General features: G+C 34.2%; 2 protein-coding genes across 2 annotated transcripts; one reads left to right on the top strand and one right to left on the bottom strand.

Annotated features, from left to right (window-relative positions):
• Positions 1-460: 460 nt before the first annotated feature.
• Positions 461-7,980, top strand: LOC113064399 (calcium channel flower homolog). The gene is made up of 6 exons (XM_026235198.1): positions 461-636; positions 833-1,082; positions 4,055-4,127; positions 4,224-4,349; positions 5,332-5,439; positions 5,549-7,980. The coding sequence occupies exons 2-6, from the start codon at positions 974-976 to the stop codon at positions 5,628-5,630; spliced, it is 498 nt and encodes a 165-aa protein (XP_026090983.1). The 5' UTR covers positions 461-636; positions 833-973; the 3' UTR covers positions 5,631-7,980.
• Positions 7,981-8,403: 423 nt separating this feature from the next.
• On the bottom strand, positions 8,404-12,460 carry LOC113064396 (RNA exonuclease 4-like). The gene is made up of 8 exons (XM_026235192.1): positions 11,904-12,460; positions 11,489-11,793; positions 10,584-10,736; positions 10,305-10,498; positions 9,504-9,592; positions 9,224-9,298; positions 9,050-9,124; positions 8,404-8,919 (listed from the first exon to the last, which is right to left on the bottom strand). The coding sequence occupies exons 1-8, from the start codon at positions 12,111-12,113 to the stop codon at positions 8,782-8,784; spliced, it is 1,239 nt and encodes a 412-aa protein (XP_026090977.1). The 5' UTR covers positions 12,114-12,460; the 3' UTR covers positions 8,404-8,781.
• Positions 12,461-13,607: the final 1,147 nt, after the last annotated feature.

Here is a 13,607-nt window from a genome sequence, read left to right as displayed (position 1 = left end):
ATTATATTATATTATATTATATTTTTAATAAATCAGATAACGATGGCATTATACAACAGAATAGAACACAATAATTATGTATTTAAATCAAAATTCATATTTATTTATTTTTATTTAACATTTCTTTATCTTAACATCTTTATTAATAAGAGAACAATAACATTATACAACAGGATGGGTAGATATGGGTATGTTTTTCCCCTTTCTTTAACAGTTTGGTTGTGACTCGATCTCATAATCTTGTAGTAGTAGTGTTTACCATACACCTTTAATATATTTTTCAATCTAATAATAATAATAATTAGTAATAGTAGCAGCAGGAGTAGTAGGAGGTATTAAAGGTATTATAAGACTGTATTAAAACTGTATCAAAAGCTGTGCTGAAAAACACTTTTAAGTGCGTAAACTGATTGCGCGATTGCTGTTGCGTTTGATGCGTCTGACGCTCCGTGTGCGTAGTGACGCATTATTGGCTCCACCCACAATGCAACGCAGACAAGGGAACCTCCAAGACAACAGGAGCAAGGGCTCTACTAAATTAAAGTGACATTACCCAGAAGATTATTTCACTCTTGAGGACACCGATTCAGCGGCCCGTTTTGACTCGAAGACGAAATTCGACAGCGATTCTGAGAGGTTTGTATTATATTCTGATGGTTTGCTGCCTTCTGCCTCTGTAACACCATAATGAGACCAGATAAATAACGCTACAACAGTGTCCTTTCAGAATTATTATTTTTTAACTAGGATGATTTTAAAATATATTTTATTTTCAGTTATATTTTGGAATGCCGATTGTTTGATAACTTTATTACGCAATTTGTTTATTCAGCACACATTACAATCGGCTATATACTTTCAAGCCATTGTTCTCGTCGGGGAAAAAGCGACTCCCTCAGGCCGCCGCTGGTACTGCAGCTGCCGGTGAGTTATAAGTTAGACACCGGGAGTCTGAATAATTTAACGGTGGAAAATGAGCTCGGAGGAAGCGGCAGCTCCAACTAAAACTGTCACAGATGACGATGGCATGTCCTGGTGGTACCGCTGGATCTGCAAACTGGCCGGTGTCTTGGGTGGCATATGTGAGTATCATCACACGTGATTGTGGCCATATGGCTGTACAATGCAGAATAGACAGGTGTGTCCGTGTGTGATGGTATTTGAAACCTTTCCAACAAGGATACTGTCTTACAACCAACAACACAGTCACATGACATGTGCTGGACTTCTAGTGTTTTCACATCCTTGACTATAGCATATCAAAATAACCAAAGATCATGTTAAGATAGTGAAATCACTTCCTTAGAGTACAACATTGGTTTTACATTTTTCAGATGCAAGGACCTTTAAATATGATCTACTATGTGTGAGGGACCCCAATTTAAAAGGCAAGATTAAATTTATATTGTGAAAAATGATTATAAATATTTGTTAAACATTATTAAAATTATTATACATACATACATAAATACACACATATATAATAATTCATAATAATAATTTATGCATTTAGCAGACGCTTTTATCCAAAGCGACTTATATAAAATCAGTTATGTTGTTACGTTAATTACATTTTTCTACTCGCTATAGTGCTGAACTGTTAAATGTAGTATTTATTTATTTAAATAAAATTATATATTTTTTTAATCTATTTATTTTAATAAAAAATTCATATAATTTTTATTTTAATCTGTTTAATTATTTTGATGAAATTGTATATTATTTTAATTTTTATATTATTTTATTTGAACCTTATTTCTTTTAATCAGTATATACATTAATTTTAATCTATGAATTGAATTTACTCCCACTCATTTATTTAAATCAAAATACATTTCATTTTTATTTTGATCTATTTGTTTATTTTACTCAAGCATGGATATTTATTTATTAATTAGCATATTACCATATTACTGATTATTATCAATCCCAATATCATATAGACCAGCATATGCTTATCATTTTGTCTCACTCTGTTAATCAATACATTTGATCAGATGATTGCTTTCAACAAACACATGTCTAATCAATCAATCAATCAATCAATCATCTTCAGACAGTGACTCTCATAGAAAACACAGAAATTCTGTCATGGAGAATCAACACTTACAAATAAGTACCACAGTTATGTTTCCAGGGTTATACCGTATTATTCTTGGGGTACCATGCAGATGTATTGGTATATGAATATAATTCAGTATTATGTATTAAAGTGCGGATCACATATAGTGATTAAAGCCCATTTAATCCATCGTGTTGAGATAAATATGATGAGATAAACTCAGATGCTGGAGTGGATTGTGTGAGCTCTTTTTTGCAGACACTGTCATGGTAACACAGGTGTCATAGCAACTGCAACTTTCTCTTCTTCTGCTCTTTTCTTTCTCATCCTTTTGTTCTGTTGTGTCTTTTGTTAGAGTCAACATATGTTATGAATAACACGCTCTCTCTCTTTCTAGTGCGGGGGTTTTCAATCCTTTAGGGGCTTTAGACCCTCAAATACGAACTCCATCCTACCTTTTAACAGCCATCTATTTAGTTTCTTATTTATTCTGTGAAAAATAAATACTATAAATATATATGAAAAATATTATTTGCAAAATTTCTAGTTACGTTTCTGAGTTTTAGTTTTTTTCTCGTTATTTTACGTATTTTACATAGTTTTTTCTACTCATTATAGTACTTTTAGATTTATTATTTATTTAAATATTTATGTTAATATTTTTTTTGTATTTAAAACATATTTTTATTATTTGTTTGTATTACTAGAAATAAGATTAAAATACATTTTTGATATATATATATATATATATATATAGGTCTATAGTACTGTTAGATTGATCCATGAAAATACTATTTTATATATATATATATATATGTATGTGTGTGTGTTTAATTTTTTATGGATCAATATATGTATGTATATATATATATATATATATATATATATATATATATGTATATGTGTATATGTATATGTGTATATGTATGAATCCAATATTTATTCTAATTTTATTTCTAATTCTTAAATATTTATAAATAACAAATGAAATCATTTGTACAGACCCCAGTTTAAACCGCTTCTCCAGTGGAAACACATCCTGTCTGTCTCTGACTGTGTTCTGATATTGAGTGATTTAGCTGCAGGGGGATACACTTAATCACTTCTGTTCGGTATTATTCATTAGACACAAAGATTGTGCTAACACTAGATCTGAACACACACACACTGTTGTACCAGCAGTAATCTGTGTGTGTGTGTGTGTGTGTCAGCTGGCATCAATAGCTCTCTGTTCTCGTCTACATTTGCTGAGACACAGATGACAGAAGCAGCTGCTCATCAAACCTAACAAACGCTTGCATTCCTTCCAGTCATCCAGCTGCTCTCTCCTGTGGGTTTCTGATTGTTCTGTTTCTAAACAACAAGTATAACAAGTTCCTGAAGCAGACATAACATAAACCTACATGCTCCGGTCTCGATCTGAAACCTCCATTACAACCCGCAGATTAATCTTTAGCATAAAACAGGATGTGAAGGTTGATCCTGACCACTGTATTGGAAGTGTTTAATCATATATCTAATGAATAAATATATATTTTTATTTATTATATTTTGTTTAGTTAATATTTCAATAATTGTACAACACAATTGCATATACATAGTTCTCTGATATTGATGATATTGATTAATGGTCACATTATATGAAAGTAAACAAATAAAACTATTTTTATAATATATTTAATCTTTTTAGTAAACGTTGGATTGATTGTGTTTATTTCAAAATATTTGTATTTTATTTTAATTTTAAATCAAGTGATATTTTTATATTAATATTATATAATATTATATAATATTAATATTATATAAATTTTTATTTTATTATTATTTTATTCATTATTAGCTTGGGAAATCATGGGCTATATGAGGAAATATTTGGTCATTTTGAGGTTATCAAACCCATTTTGAAATCCCACCAAACAATGTTTTTATTGTTTAGATTACAAATATCGATGTTATTCTCAAAAACATAACACATTTCTGTCTTTTTTGTAGCATGTGCATCAATGGGCATCTGGAACTGTGTCACGGTGAATCCGTTAAACATCGCGGCTGGAGTTTGGATGGTGTAAGAAATTACGTTTCGGTTCATTCATTCAGTGTTTTTTAATGTAGTATCCAAGCCATTCAGAAGGTGAACTATCTCTCTCTTTCCTTCCCTCAGGTTGACGGCGTTTGTGTTGTTCCTGTGTGAGGTGCCCTTCTGCTGTCAGTTCGTTGAGTTTGCGAATGCCATTGCGGCGCGTGCGGACCGTCTGAAGCCCTGGCAGAAAGCACTGTTTTACTGCGGGTGAGTGCAGCTCAATGAAGACAATGCTATTGACTAACTAATACAGATTTACTGTGAAACAAGAAGTGGTCTTCATCCAGAGGACACACAGCAGCTCTGAAAGCTAAAGCGTCCACTGAGCCGTTTTTGTCTTCTAGGAGAAATCTGTACACAACAGGTGTAACTGTGTAAAATTATCAAATAAAAGCCTTATCTTTTAATGACGTCAGTAAATGTTAGTGTAACGTTGTATCAATCTTTAATCAATGATTAATAAATATTCTCGATTACATTAGTTTCCCTTAAGTTTCTATGAAGCTGCATTCTTGTTTTTCTACTCATTGTAGAACTTTATTTATTTAAATCTGTTTACATTAATACACAGTTTTTCTGTAAACGTTTCCACTGATCCTCTAGACCCCAGTGAACAATACTAATACATTACATTTCTGTTTATAGCCTACAAATACATTTTTACCTTTTATAAGATGCATAACCTAACATTATTTAATGCATTATGAACAAACATGATATGAACTATAACAAACATTTGATATTAACTATAATATACACTTCAAAGCAATATTGTGAAATATTATTACAATTTAAAATAACTCTTTTCTATTTGAGTATATTATAAAATGTCATTTATTTCTGTGATGTGCAGCTGAATTTTCAGCATCATTCCTCCAGTCTTTAGTGTCACATGATCTTCAGAAATCATAATATGCTGATTTGCTGCTCAAGAAACATTTCTGATTATTATAATCAATGTTGAAATCAGTTGTGCTGCTTTGTATATTTTTGTGGAAACGGTTTTGTAACGTCATAAATATATTTACCGTAATTTCTGATCAATTTAACGTGGCCTTGCTTAATAAAATAATAATTTCCTAATAAAAATAAACACATCCCCAAACCTCAAACAGTAGTGTATTATTTATTGTAATGTGTTTTTATCTCTTGGATTAGAATTAACGCTGATTTCTCTCTGTCCCCTCAGGATGGCGCTGTTTCCCGTCTTTCTGAGTTTTTCCATCACAACTCTGTTTGGGAACGCCATCGCATTTTCTACAGGAGTGCTGTACGGACTCGCATCACTGGGAAAGAAGTGAGGGCCTTTTTGCATTTACTTAAAAAGCATTTCTTCACTGAGTAACCTTATACATTTTGCCATTACTGACGAACTGATGGAGGTTTGTGCTCTTCCTGTGTTTTAGAGGTGACGCGGTGAGCTACGCCCGGTTGCAGCATCAAAAACAGGGCGACGAAGAGAGACCGACAGACGCTTCATTGCCGTGAAGCTCCTCTACCTCCGTTCCGTTCTTTCCCTCTCTTTCCCTTCAAGTAACTAGACGCTTCACCTGTCACCTGTTTGTTGGGATGTATTTAAGCTAACCTTTGACCTCTGACAGCGTGAGTCAGTCAGCACAAAGCAGTTCTCTGGTTGTTAGTGTGGGATTTATTTAATAAAATGGGTTTTAAGTGAATTGTTTCAGCTGTGCTCTCACGCACATTTGTTTCAAGTATTTATTTTATTTTCATCCTTCTTTATAAAAAACTGATGTATTTTAGGTTTACAAAACCCAAAGCTGGAGTACAAAAATTAACTTCAGCGACTCTGCGCAGGGGATTGGAATTTTTGGCCATTGGGATTTCTCCCAGAATTCTTAGTTTCAAAAACATTTGTGACTGGTAAATCTTGTAAAAGAACAAACCTATTTGTATTTTAATGTGTAGGCATGTTAACAAAACGTGTTTAATTGATTCCAGGACCTCTGCAGGGAGCAAAACTAAGTGTGTTTGTGCGTCTATTTGTACCTCTAACAGGCCTTTACCCAGAATCCTTTGCTGCAGCATGTTTGGTGTTCATAAGAAACGGTGGAATGTCATTTTATTATACGCTGCTCTAAAATCTCGCAGTCACTTTCTTTGTTTGTTATTTGAGAGTCTGATCTACGCTCGTTAATCAGGTTGGACGCCATATTAAATTTTAACGGATGAAAACGAGGCTGTGAGGGACAGACTTTTACACTCTTTACAACAGCAAGCACTAGTCCTAGATCATGAACGTTTATGTGCAAAGACGTATCATCAGCTGAACAATCGGTTCGTTGCTAAAGAGCAGTAAAATCAGTCCCTCACAGCCTCGTTTTCACTCCTGTCAGAAAGGAAATCTGACGCTGCCCTGATTGAAGTCTGTTTAGAAGCTCGTGTGAGTGTTTTAACTGAATGATGAAGTGCATTTCAAGTGGTTTAACATTACGTTCCATCTCCAGGAACCTGTGTGTGTGTGTTTCGATCTTTCCTCTAAAGCCATGCGTCTCTTGCTGCACTGAAGAAGGGCTTCTTTTTTCTGGAACGAAAGTGACGTGATGTTTGTTTCTGTATCTTTCTGAGCCAGTCTCAGCACTGAGCGATGGTATGAAAGCCAACGCTACAAACTACAAGATAAAAGAACTATAATGTGGAGGTCAGAGGTCACGTTCTTACCTTAGTGTTTACACTGTTACTGGCTTTTGCCTGTAAGGGAGAATTTCATGAACTCTGTCAAGTACGTCTGGATCATATTTCAACCACAAGGCTTTTTTTTTTCATGACAATTAAGCACATTTATTTCAGTTTAAATACAACAATTGTACTGCAAGAATAAAACTTAGAATTTAAATAAATCATGGTTGGAATCTTAAAATGATTTGCTTAATTGTCATTACGTTGCAATGCAGACATCAAATGCATTTTCAAAGTGTAAAATAAACATTATAGTTTTAGGGTGAAACCTATTTCCACTACTGAATGAAAAGATAAAAAGGGTAATAGCATTTATTTCTTTATTTTAATTTTTTTAATCAGAAATGTAAGAATTGCAAGGTATAAACTTGTAACAATGAGAAAAAGATACACTTATGAAATATTAAATATTAATATTAAAAAGTCACAATTACCTTTAATAATTTGTATTCTGTGGGGGAAAAATTGTGAGAAGTACTTTTATTGCAAGTAAAAAAAAAAAAATCTGAGAAAACAAATGGCAAAAAAATTAATCCGAATTAAAAAAAAATAAAAATCTAAATTGTAAGAAAAAAAGTCTCATGGCAGAATCAGGTTTTCACATAAATGTGATCTGAGCATATTTGTGAGATTCATCCTTTTAGATGCTCACATGCTTTTATGAAATACTTTCACTAAACTTTTCACCATTTTTTAAAGTGTAAGACAAAACCTTGCATGAAATGTTCAGCTGGTAAAATGATTTCCAGTAACACATCTGAAGCTTGTAAACTATTTGAATCAATACTTCACCAGCACACAAACCAGCTCAAATCTCTCGTCCACATAGACGTGTTGCAGAATTAACTTATTTATCTTTAACTTTTGGAAGCAAAGCTGAAACTCTAGTTCTGTCATCTCCTGAATGTGAAAACATTACTAAACACTTCTGTATCTCACAAACACAACATTACTGGCTGAAAAAAGGTTTGAAGTTTTTCGGCACAACCTAAACTTGATTGTCATTAGCTGTTTAGCAGTGATCTTGTCCCTCTGTGTATTTGTGTTGGATCAGTCACATGTAACTAACTGACTTTGCGATGTGTAAAAGCATTATTTTTTTCTGTTTTTCCATGAGCTAAATAAAGACATTTGTCTCTGACCTCCTTGCATGCTTGTTCTGGTTCTATGTAACAGTTTCTAATCTAAACTATGATTTATCTATTACGTTTAAAGACCCTGTGGTTAAAAAAAGTTTTTAACATTGTTTGATCATGTCTTTGATCTGGCAATTTTAATATGCTTAAAGACAAAATATTCAAATTCATAAATCACCACCATTTCTGCGAGCCAAATTGCAGGGTGGGGCTTTTCATATCCTTAGCATGTCACAAGAACATGGTTTGTGTAAGATTAGCAAAACATTTTCAGCTGTTTGACAACATAGATAATGACCCTTGAGTTGCTGGGGGCGTGGCTAATTTGAATATTCATGAATCAGATGAGTTATAATGGATAAAATGTACTTTTAGGGGGATTTTAATTTTTTTGTATAGTTATTAAGAGAAAATAAATCAACACATTGTGCCATCAAGTATGGAGACTTTAATAGCAGTTCAGACTGAAAGGTATGGAAAATCTCCAGATATAATAATTATATATGTCATGTAATTTTGAACAGGATGGGAAATGGACATTTAAATTACTTGATATAAAAAGGGCTCAATAATACAGTTACACGTATTTATTGATATTCTGAACGGTTTGATGGTCTCCTCCATCAAATAACAGAAGCTGGGACTTGTTACAAACTGAGAGACATTCAGAAAGGAGTATTAAACACAGTTCATCATCATCATCATCAGAAGGTATTGCTCCAGAACAAAGCATGTCAGTAAAGTAGTTCCCCGCTCAGATCCGTGTTCAGTTTCAGTCTGACGAGTTTTTACTGGCTGATCCGAGTTTATTTGCTCTGGTTTTTAGAAGCTTTGGGTTTTCGGGGGCTCTTCTGAAATGTACCCCCCCGGGCTGCTTTAAGCTCCGCCTCCCACTGCTTCTTCACCAGAGTGTACAACCTCATAGTGGCCTGTGCGTCCTGGACCTATGAGACACACACAACATTAAACTGATCAAATGAGACAGCAACGATATTAAAGTATAGATCTTTTTTTTACTCTATATTGATCAAAGAAGAGCGTTTCATTTGTCTTGGATGTTGATGAGAGACTTACAGATGAATGTTCACCCTGCTGGACTTTAACATTGAGAATCTCTTTGCATAAAACCCGCAGCGCAGGACGTGCGCTCTGAGGAAGACGACAAGAGGACATTGGCAATTAAGATGACTTTAATTCACTGACTGCATATTTTCTTATTAATAATGTCTATCAAATTCCCCGTAATACCTTTACTCTCTGCCTAAATGGTTTGTATTTCTGTGTGTCTCTGATCATCTTCTTGGGATGATCCAGCAGCAAAATCTATGAACAAGACAGAGATATTTAAAATGAAGCGGACATCAGGTAAAGTATTATCTTATCATTACTCGCTCTCATGCCATTCCAATCCCGTCTGCTGTTATAGAGCTCGGTTTGGCGCTTTTCTGATGTTTGTTTTTCCACAGAAAAGCATACAGGTTTAGAACAATACGAGCATGATAATGGCCTTTTTTTGTGTGTACTGTACCTTTAAATCATTGTGAATGGCGTGTCCCACTAATATTCTTCCTTCCAGAATCTGAGCCACTTCTTTCTGGACTGTCTTGATGTCCTCACCTGTCAAATCACATGAAGAACAATAAATCATCTCAAACACACCGGTTTCTACCACAGAATAAAACATTCAAAAGGTAATCATGACTTATTAATCTCACAATTGTGAATTTCTCTCTCACAATCTGTCATTTTTCTCAGAATTTTGAGTTTAAGGCTTAACTAATTTCATCATTTGCATCACAAAATGCATATTTCAACAGAAATATTAACATATAAATATGTGAAAACGTACATTCAGAATTTTGTCCAACACATAATTTGAGAAAAACTAAAATTAACTAAAATTGAGAGATATAAAATTAGAATTGTTAGAAATAGTCAGAATTGTGTTATTAACCTGACACTGTGGAAAAAGCCAGAACTGGGATGTTCAGTCAAAATTGTGAGAATTGTGTTATAAACACACGATTCTGAGAGAAAAAAAGTTAGAATGGCAAGATGTTAAAATAAATTCAGATTTGTGAGAAATAGTCAGAATTGTGTTATAAACCTGCGATTCCATATAAAAAAAATGCACAAATTTTTTATATTCACTGCAAATTCTAAATGACATAAAATAGACAAAATTGTGTCAGAAATTTCAGAATTCTGAGAAAATACTTTCTTACTCCATTCTTAATCCATGCAAACAACTATTTCATCGAATATACTGTATATTTCAAATGCAATACAGAAAATCAATCGTATCGTTTCTGCTATGAGGGATCCTGACCGTTTTTGATGTCCGCCGGTCTGATGCCGCTGACATCCGTCCGGTAGTCCGTAACCTTTTCCGTGGGTTTGACGTATTTATCATAGATGCACTTCCCAAAGTGGTTGACGATGGAGACTCGTGCTAGAATGCTGTCCTCGCCATCACACCCGACGCCCACCATCTCACAGTCCATAGCAACAGCCCGGGTCAATCTGAAATCACCATCACGACAAGAGCCATTAGTGGACATCCTTCAAAAGCGCTGACTGAGTATCCAGAGAGCTGCAGGTGTCTCACCCCTCAAACGCGTGCTCTTTCACCAGCGCGCTCTCTGTGACTTCTGCACTGGACTTCAGCACCCCGCTGCGCTTCCGTACGATATCTGCAGCCTCGGGCCCCACCGCAGCCTCGATGTCATCCGGGTCCACATCATCGAACCAGATATCAGGCCTAAGACCAAACGTGTGTTAAAAGAAGACATTATAGAAGCTTGTTTCCGCCATTGAACTCTAAATCAGACGTTTCAGACCTTATTCTTCATAACTTCTAATTTTGACTTTTTGCATATTTTGAGCTTACACTCCACAATTTTGACTTTTTAAAAGCTGAATTTGAAGGAACTCAAATAAAGCTTAAACAACAGTACTATAGTAAGAAGAAAATGTAAGAAAATTTCCAAATAATATTTTATACGTTTATAATATTACTGTTTCACAGTTTATATTTATGAAAAAAAATACAACATGAAATTTAGATTTTAGCATGAGAATCCATTATACAATGATGATCAAGTTTAGGAGTTTAAAAATTATACAATGTTTATGTTACGACCAGTTTATGTCTCACAATTATTACTTTTTTCCTATCTCAGAATCTTGAGTACATATTTTGCGATTCAGACCTTTTTTCACCTCAAAACTCATGTTGCATTTTTGGCTTATTTCTATGAATTCCGAGTTTGCATTTTTTTTTTTTTCATAGAAGTAAAAAACTTAATTGCAATTTTTTTCCATCTCACAATTCTGACTTTTTTTTTTTTTTTGCAGTTGAGAGTTCATAACTCCCAATTCTGAATTTGTTTTTTTTTTTTTTTTTTTTTTTTTTTTAAGAGTTGTAAGATATGAACTTAAATATATATTTTTTTAAACAAGCTTCCACAGGACAGTCATATGAAACGAAGCAGCACTAAAACACACACATACTCTGCGGTTTTCATTTCCACCTCCTCAACTTTCTTCTTTTTGTTCATCGGTTTCTCTTTTTCCTCCTTTCTTTTCCTCTTCTCTGCTTTGAATTGTTTGTGTCCGGTGGAGTCTTTTCCGTTCTGTTGGAATCCATCTTTTTCTGCTCTTCCAGACGTCTCGAAAGCAGGTTTTTTGAAGGGTTTATCTGGTTTATGAGAGTCTTTGGAAACTGACGGTGTCTTCTGAAGCTGCTTTCCTTTAATGTTTGTGGTTTTTGCCTGTTTTGTGTCTTCATCCTTCTTTTCAGGATTCGAAGCAAGAATCTACACACACACACACACCAAATGTTACAACAAATAGCATGCATTTCTCATTGATAATCAGTAATACAGGAGTTCAGTATGATTTTACCATGGTAAATAACTGCTCTTACCTGCAGTAACGTCTTCCAGTTGCACGAATACTCTTCAACTTTTGAAGGGGGCATAACACTTGGCTTTACACTTTTTGGTTTCGTCTTCTTATTTCTGACTGTCGTTGTGTCGTAGAAAAACGTCTTTTTATCATTATCGTGTTTATTTTTCTTCTTCTGACCATTAGTTTGAACACTTTCAGCGTGATTCTTCAGTTTAACTTTAGACATCCTAAGGTTTTATTTAAGTAACCTAATGAACAATCAGAAAAACTAAGGTGCTGTCCAGCTTTTTCTGTTATTACATGAATTTGACCAAATGTTTACATGTTATTTTGACGCTTTATATCATTAAAACAGACCTGTGACACGCATGTTAACGCGGAAAATAATAAATATTTATATATGTAAAACGTATCTATATCTATCAGTCTGTTAGAATATATTTCTTTAAAAGCATTCAACAGTAATATTTGTAAAATAACTACCTACAGCTGCACCATGAGACAAGCATGCTGACGGAACGCTCGGTCGTGTGTTACGTCAATAGGCTCCGTGCACAAACTGTGCGCGCGTGAACGTTCCGCTCTGTATTTTGACACAGGGCTTCTCAAGCGGGCTGACGGATACCCTTAATCGTGCGCAAAAATTAGTGATGGTGGTCCATGGAAAAGTCTAGAGAAAACCATACCTGCAATACCATAAAATGAATGGTATATATATATAGTAGTTATTTTAATAGAGAAATATATCCCTATTTCTGTTGGAAGTTTCAGCGTGATTTTAGCAGAAACACTAGAAGTAAAATATTTTCACTCATATGCGGTGGTTTACGGGAAATAACTAAAAATCAAACATCACCTGAAATTTTATCCCTTTTGAACTTGACGGTTTATGGTCCGAACATTGTTAATTTCTTCAGAAAGGCTTTTGTCCATCCCTTTTAAAATTGTTCATGGTCATTTTACTTATTTTAGGTTTGGTTATTCCCACAGATCCAAAATACATATTTAAGCTTAATTTTATGGCTGCAATAAAGAGCCTAAAATCTACCATTGAAAAATATAGGATCTTGCCATTGATTCTAATTGGCCATGTTAATGCTAGAAAAATGTTTGCCCTTTGAAGGTCTTTATTTTTGTTTCAGAATTTACCAATCTATCTGACAAAATCTTTCTTTAGAAACCTAGATTCTATCATTTTATTTGGGGCTATAAGGCACATCGCATCTCTAAGGCTTGTTTAGAAAAAATTGAAAGAGCTGAGTGGATTGGCAATGGCAGTTTTACAACTTTATTTTTGGGCAGGAAAAGTTATGGATTTGATGTTTTGGAATGATGGCTTTCCTTGTTCTGATCAGAATGCGGCACATACTCTGGATTCTTATGGAATCTCATTCTGTAAACGAAAGTTCTCTCCCTGCTTTAGCCAATTTGTGTTCCTTTAAAGAATATCACAAAAAAATGTTGTAGTGCATAGCTCTTTAAGGACATTCCTTGGTGGCACGCTGCCCTTTTTTCAGTCTCCCATTTGAATGATAGAGCATTTCAAGCGTGGAATAATAAGGATCTTTCCACATTTAATGACTTTGTACAAAGATGGTCACTTTTTCTCCTTTGACCATCTTCTTAGTAAATATCATCTTACTTATTCTAGTGTTTTTCGTTATTTGCAAATTCGACATTATGCTCATCAGACTTTTTCTGACTATAGGATTCAGAAAGA

Source organism: Carassius auratus, chromosome 46 (assembly GCF_003368295.1).
Source record: "Carassius auratus strain Wakin chromosome 46, ASM336829v1, whole genome shotgun sequence".
In the NCBI taxonomy this organism is placed as follows: Eukaryota; Metazoa; Chordata; class Actinopteri; order Cypriniformes; family Cyprinidae; genus Carassius; species Carassius auratus.
Note: the sequence above shows the minus strand (reverse complement) of the source record. Positions and strands in the feature narration are given on the sequence as shown.

Bases quoted from the DNA above. Each gene is read 5' to 3' on its own strand.
- LOC113064399 (XM_026235198.1), top strand. From the start codon at position 974: ATGAGCTCGGAGGAAGCGGCAGCTCCAACTAAAACTGTCACAGATGAC. The intron at 1,083-4,054 runs GTGAGTATCATC...TCTTTTTTGTAG, and splicing joins CGGTGTCTTGGGTGGCATAT to CATGTGCATCAATGGGCATC. The intron at 5,440-5,548 runs GTGAGGGCCTTT...CCTGTGTTTTAG, and splicing joins CTCGCATCACTGGGAAAGAA to AGGTGACGCGGTGAGCTACG.
- LOC113064396 (XM_026235192.1), bottom strand. From the start codon at position 12,113: ATGTCTAAAGTTAAACTGAAGAATCACGCTGAAAGTGTTCAAACTAAT. The intron at 11,794-11,903 runs GTAAGAGCAGTT...GTGTGTGTGTAG, and splicing joins ACTGGAAGACGTTACTGCAG to ATTCTTGCTTCGAATCCTGA. The intron at 10,499-10,583 runs GTGAGACACCTG...TGGTGATTTCAG, and splicing joins AAAGAGCACGCGTTTGAGGG to ATTGACCCGGGCTGTTGCTA.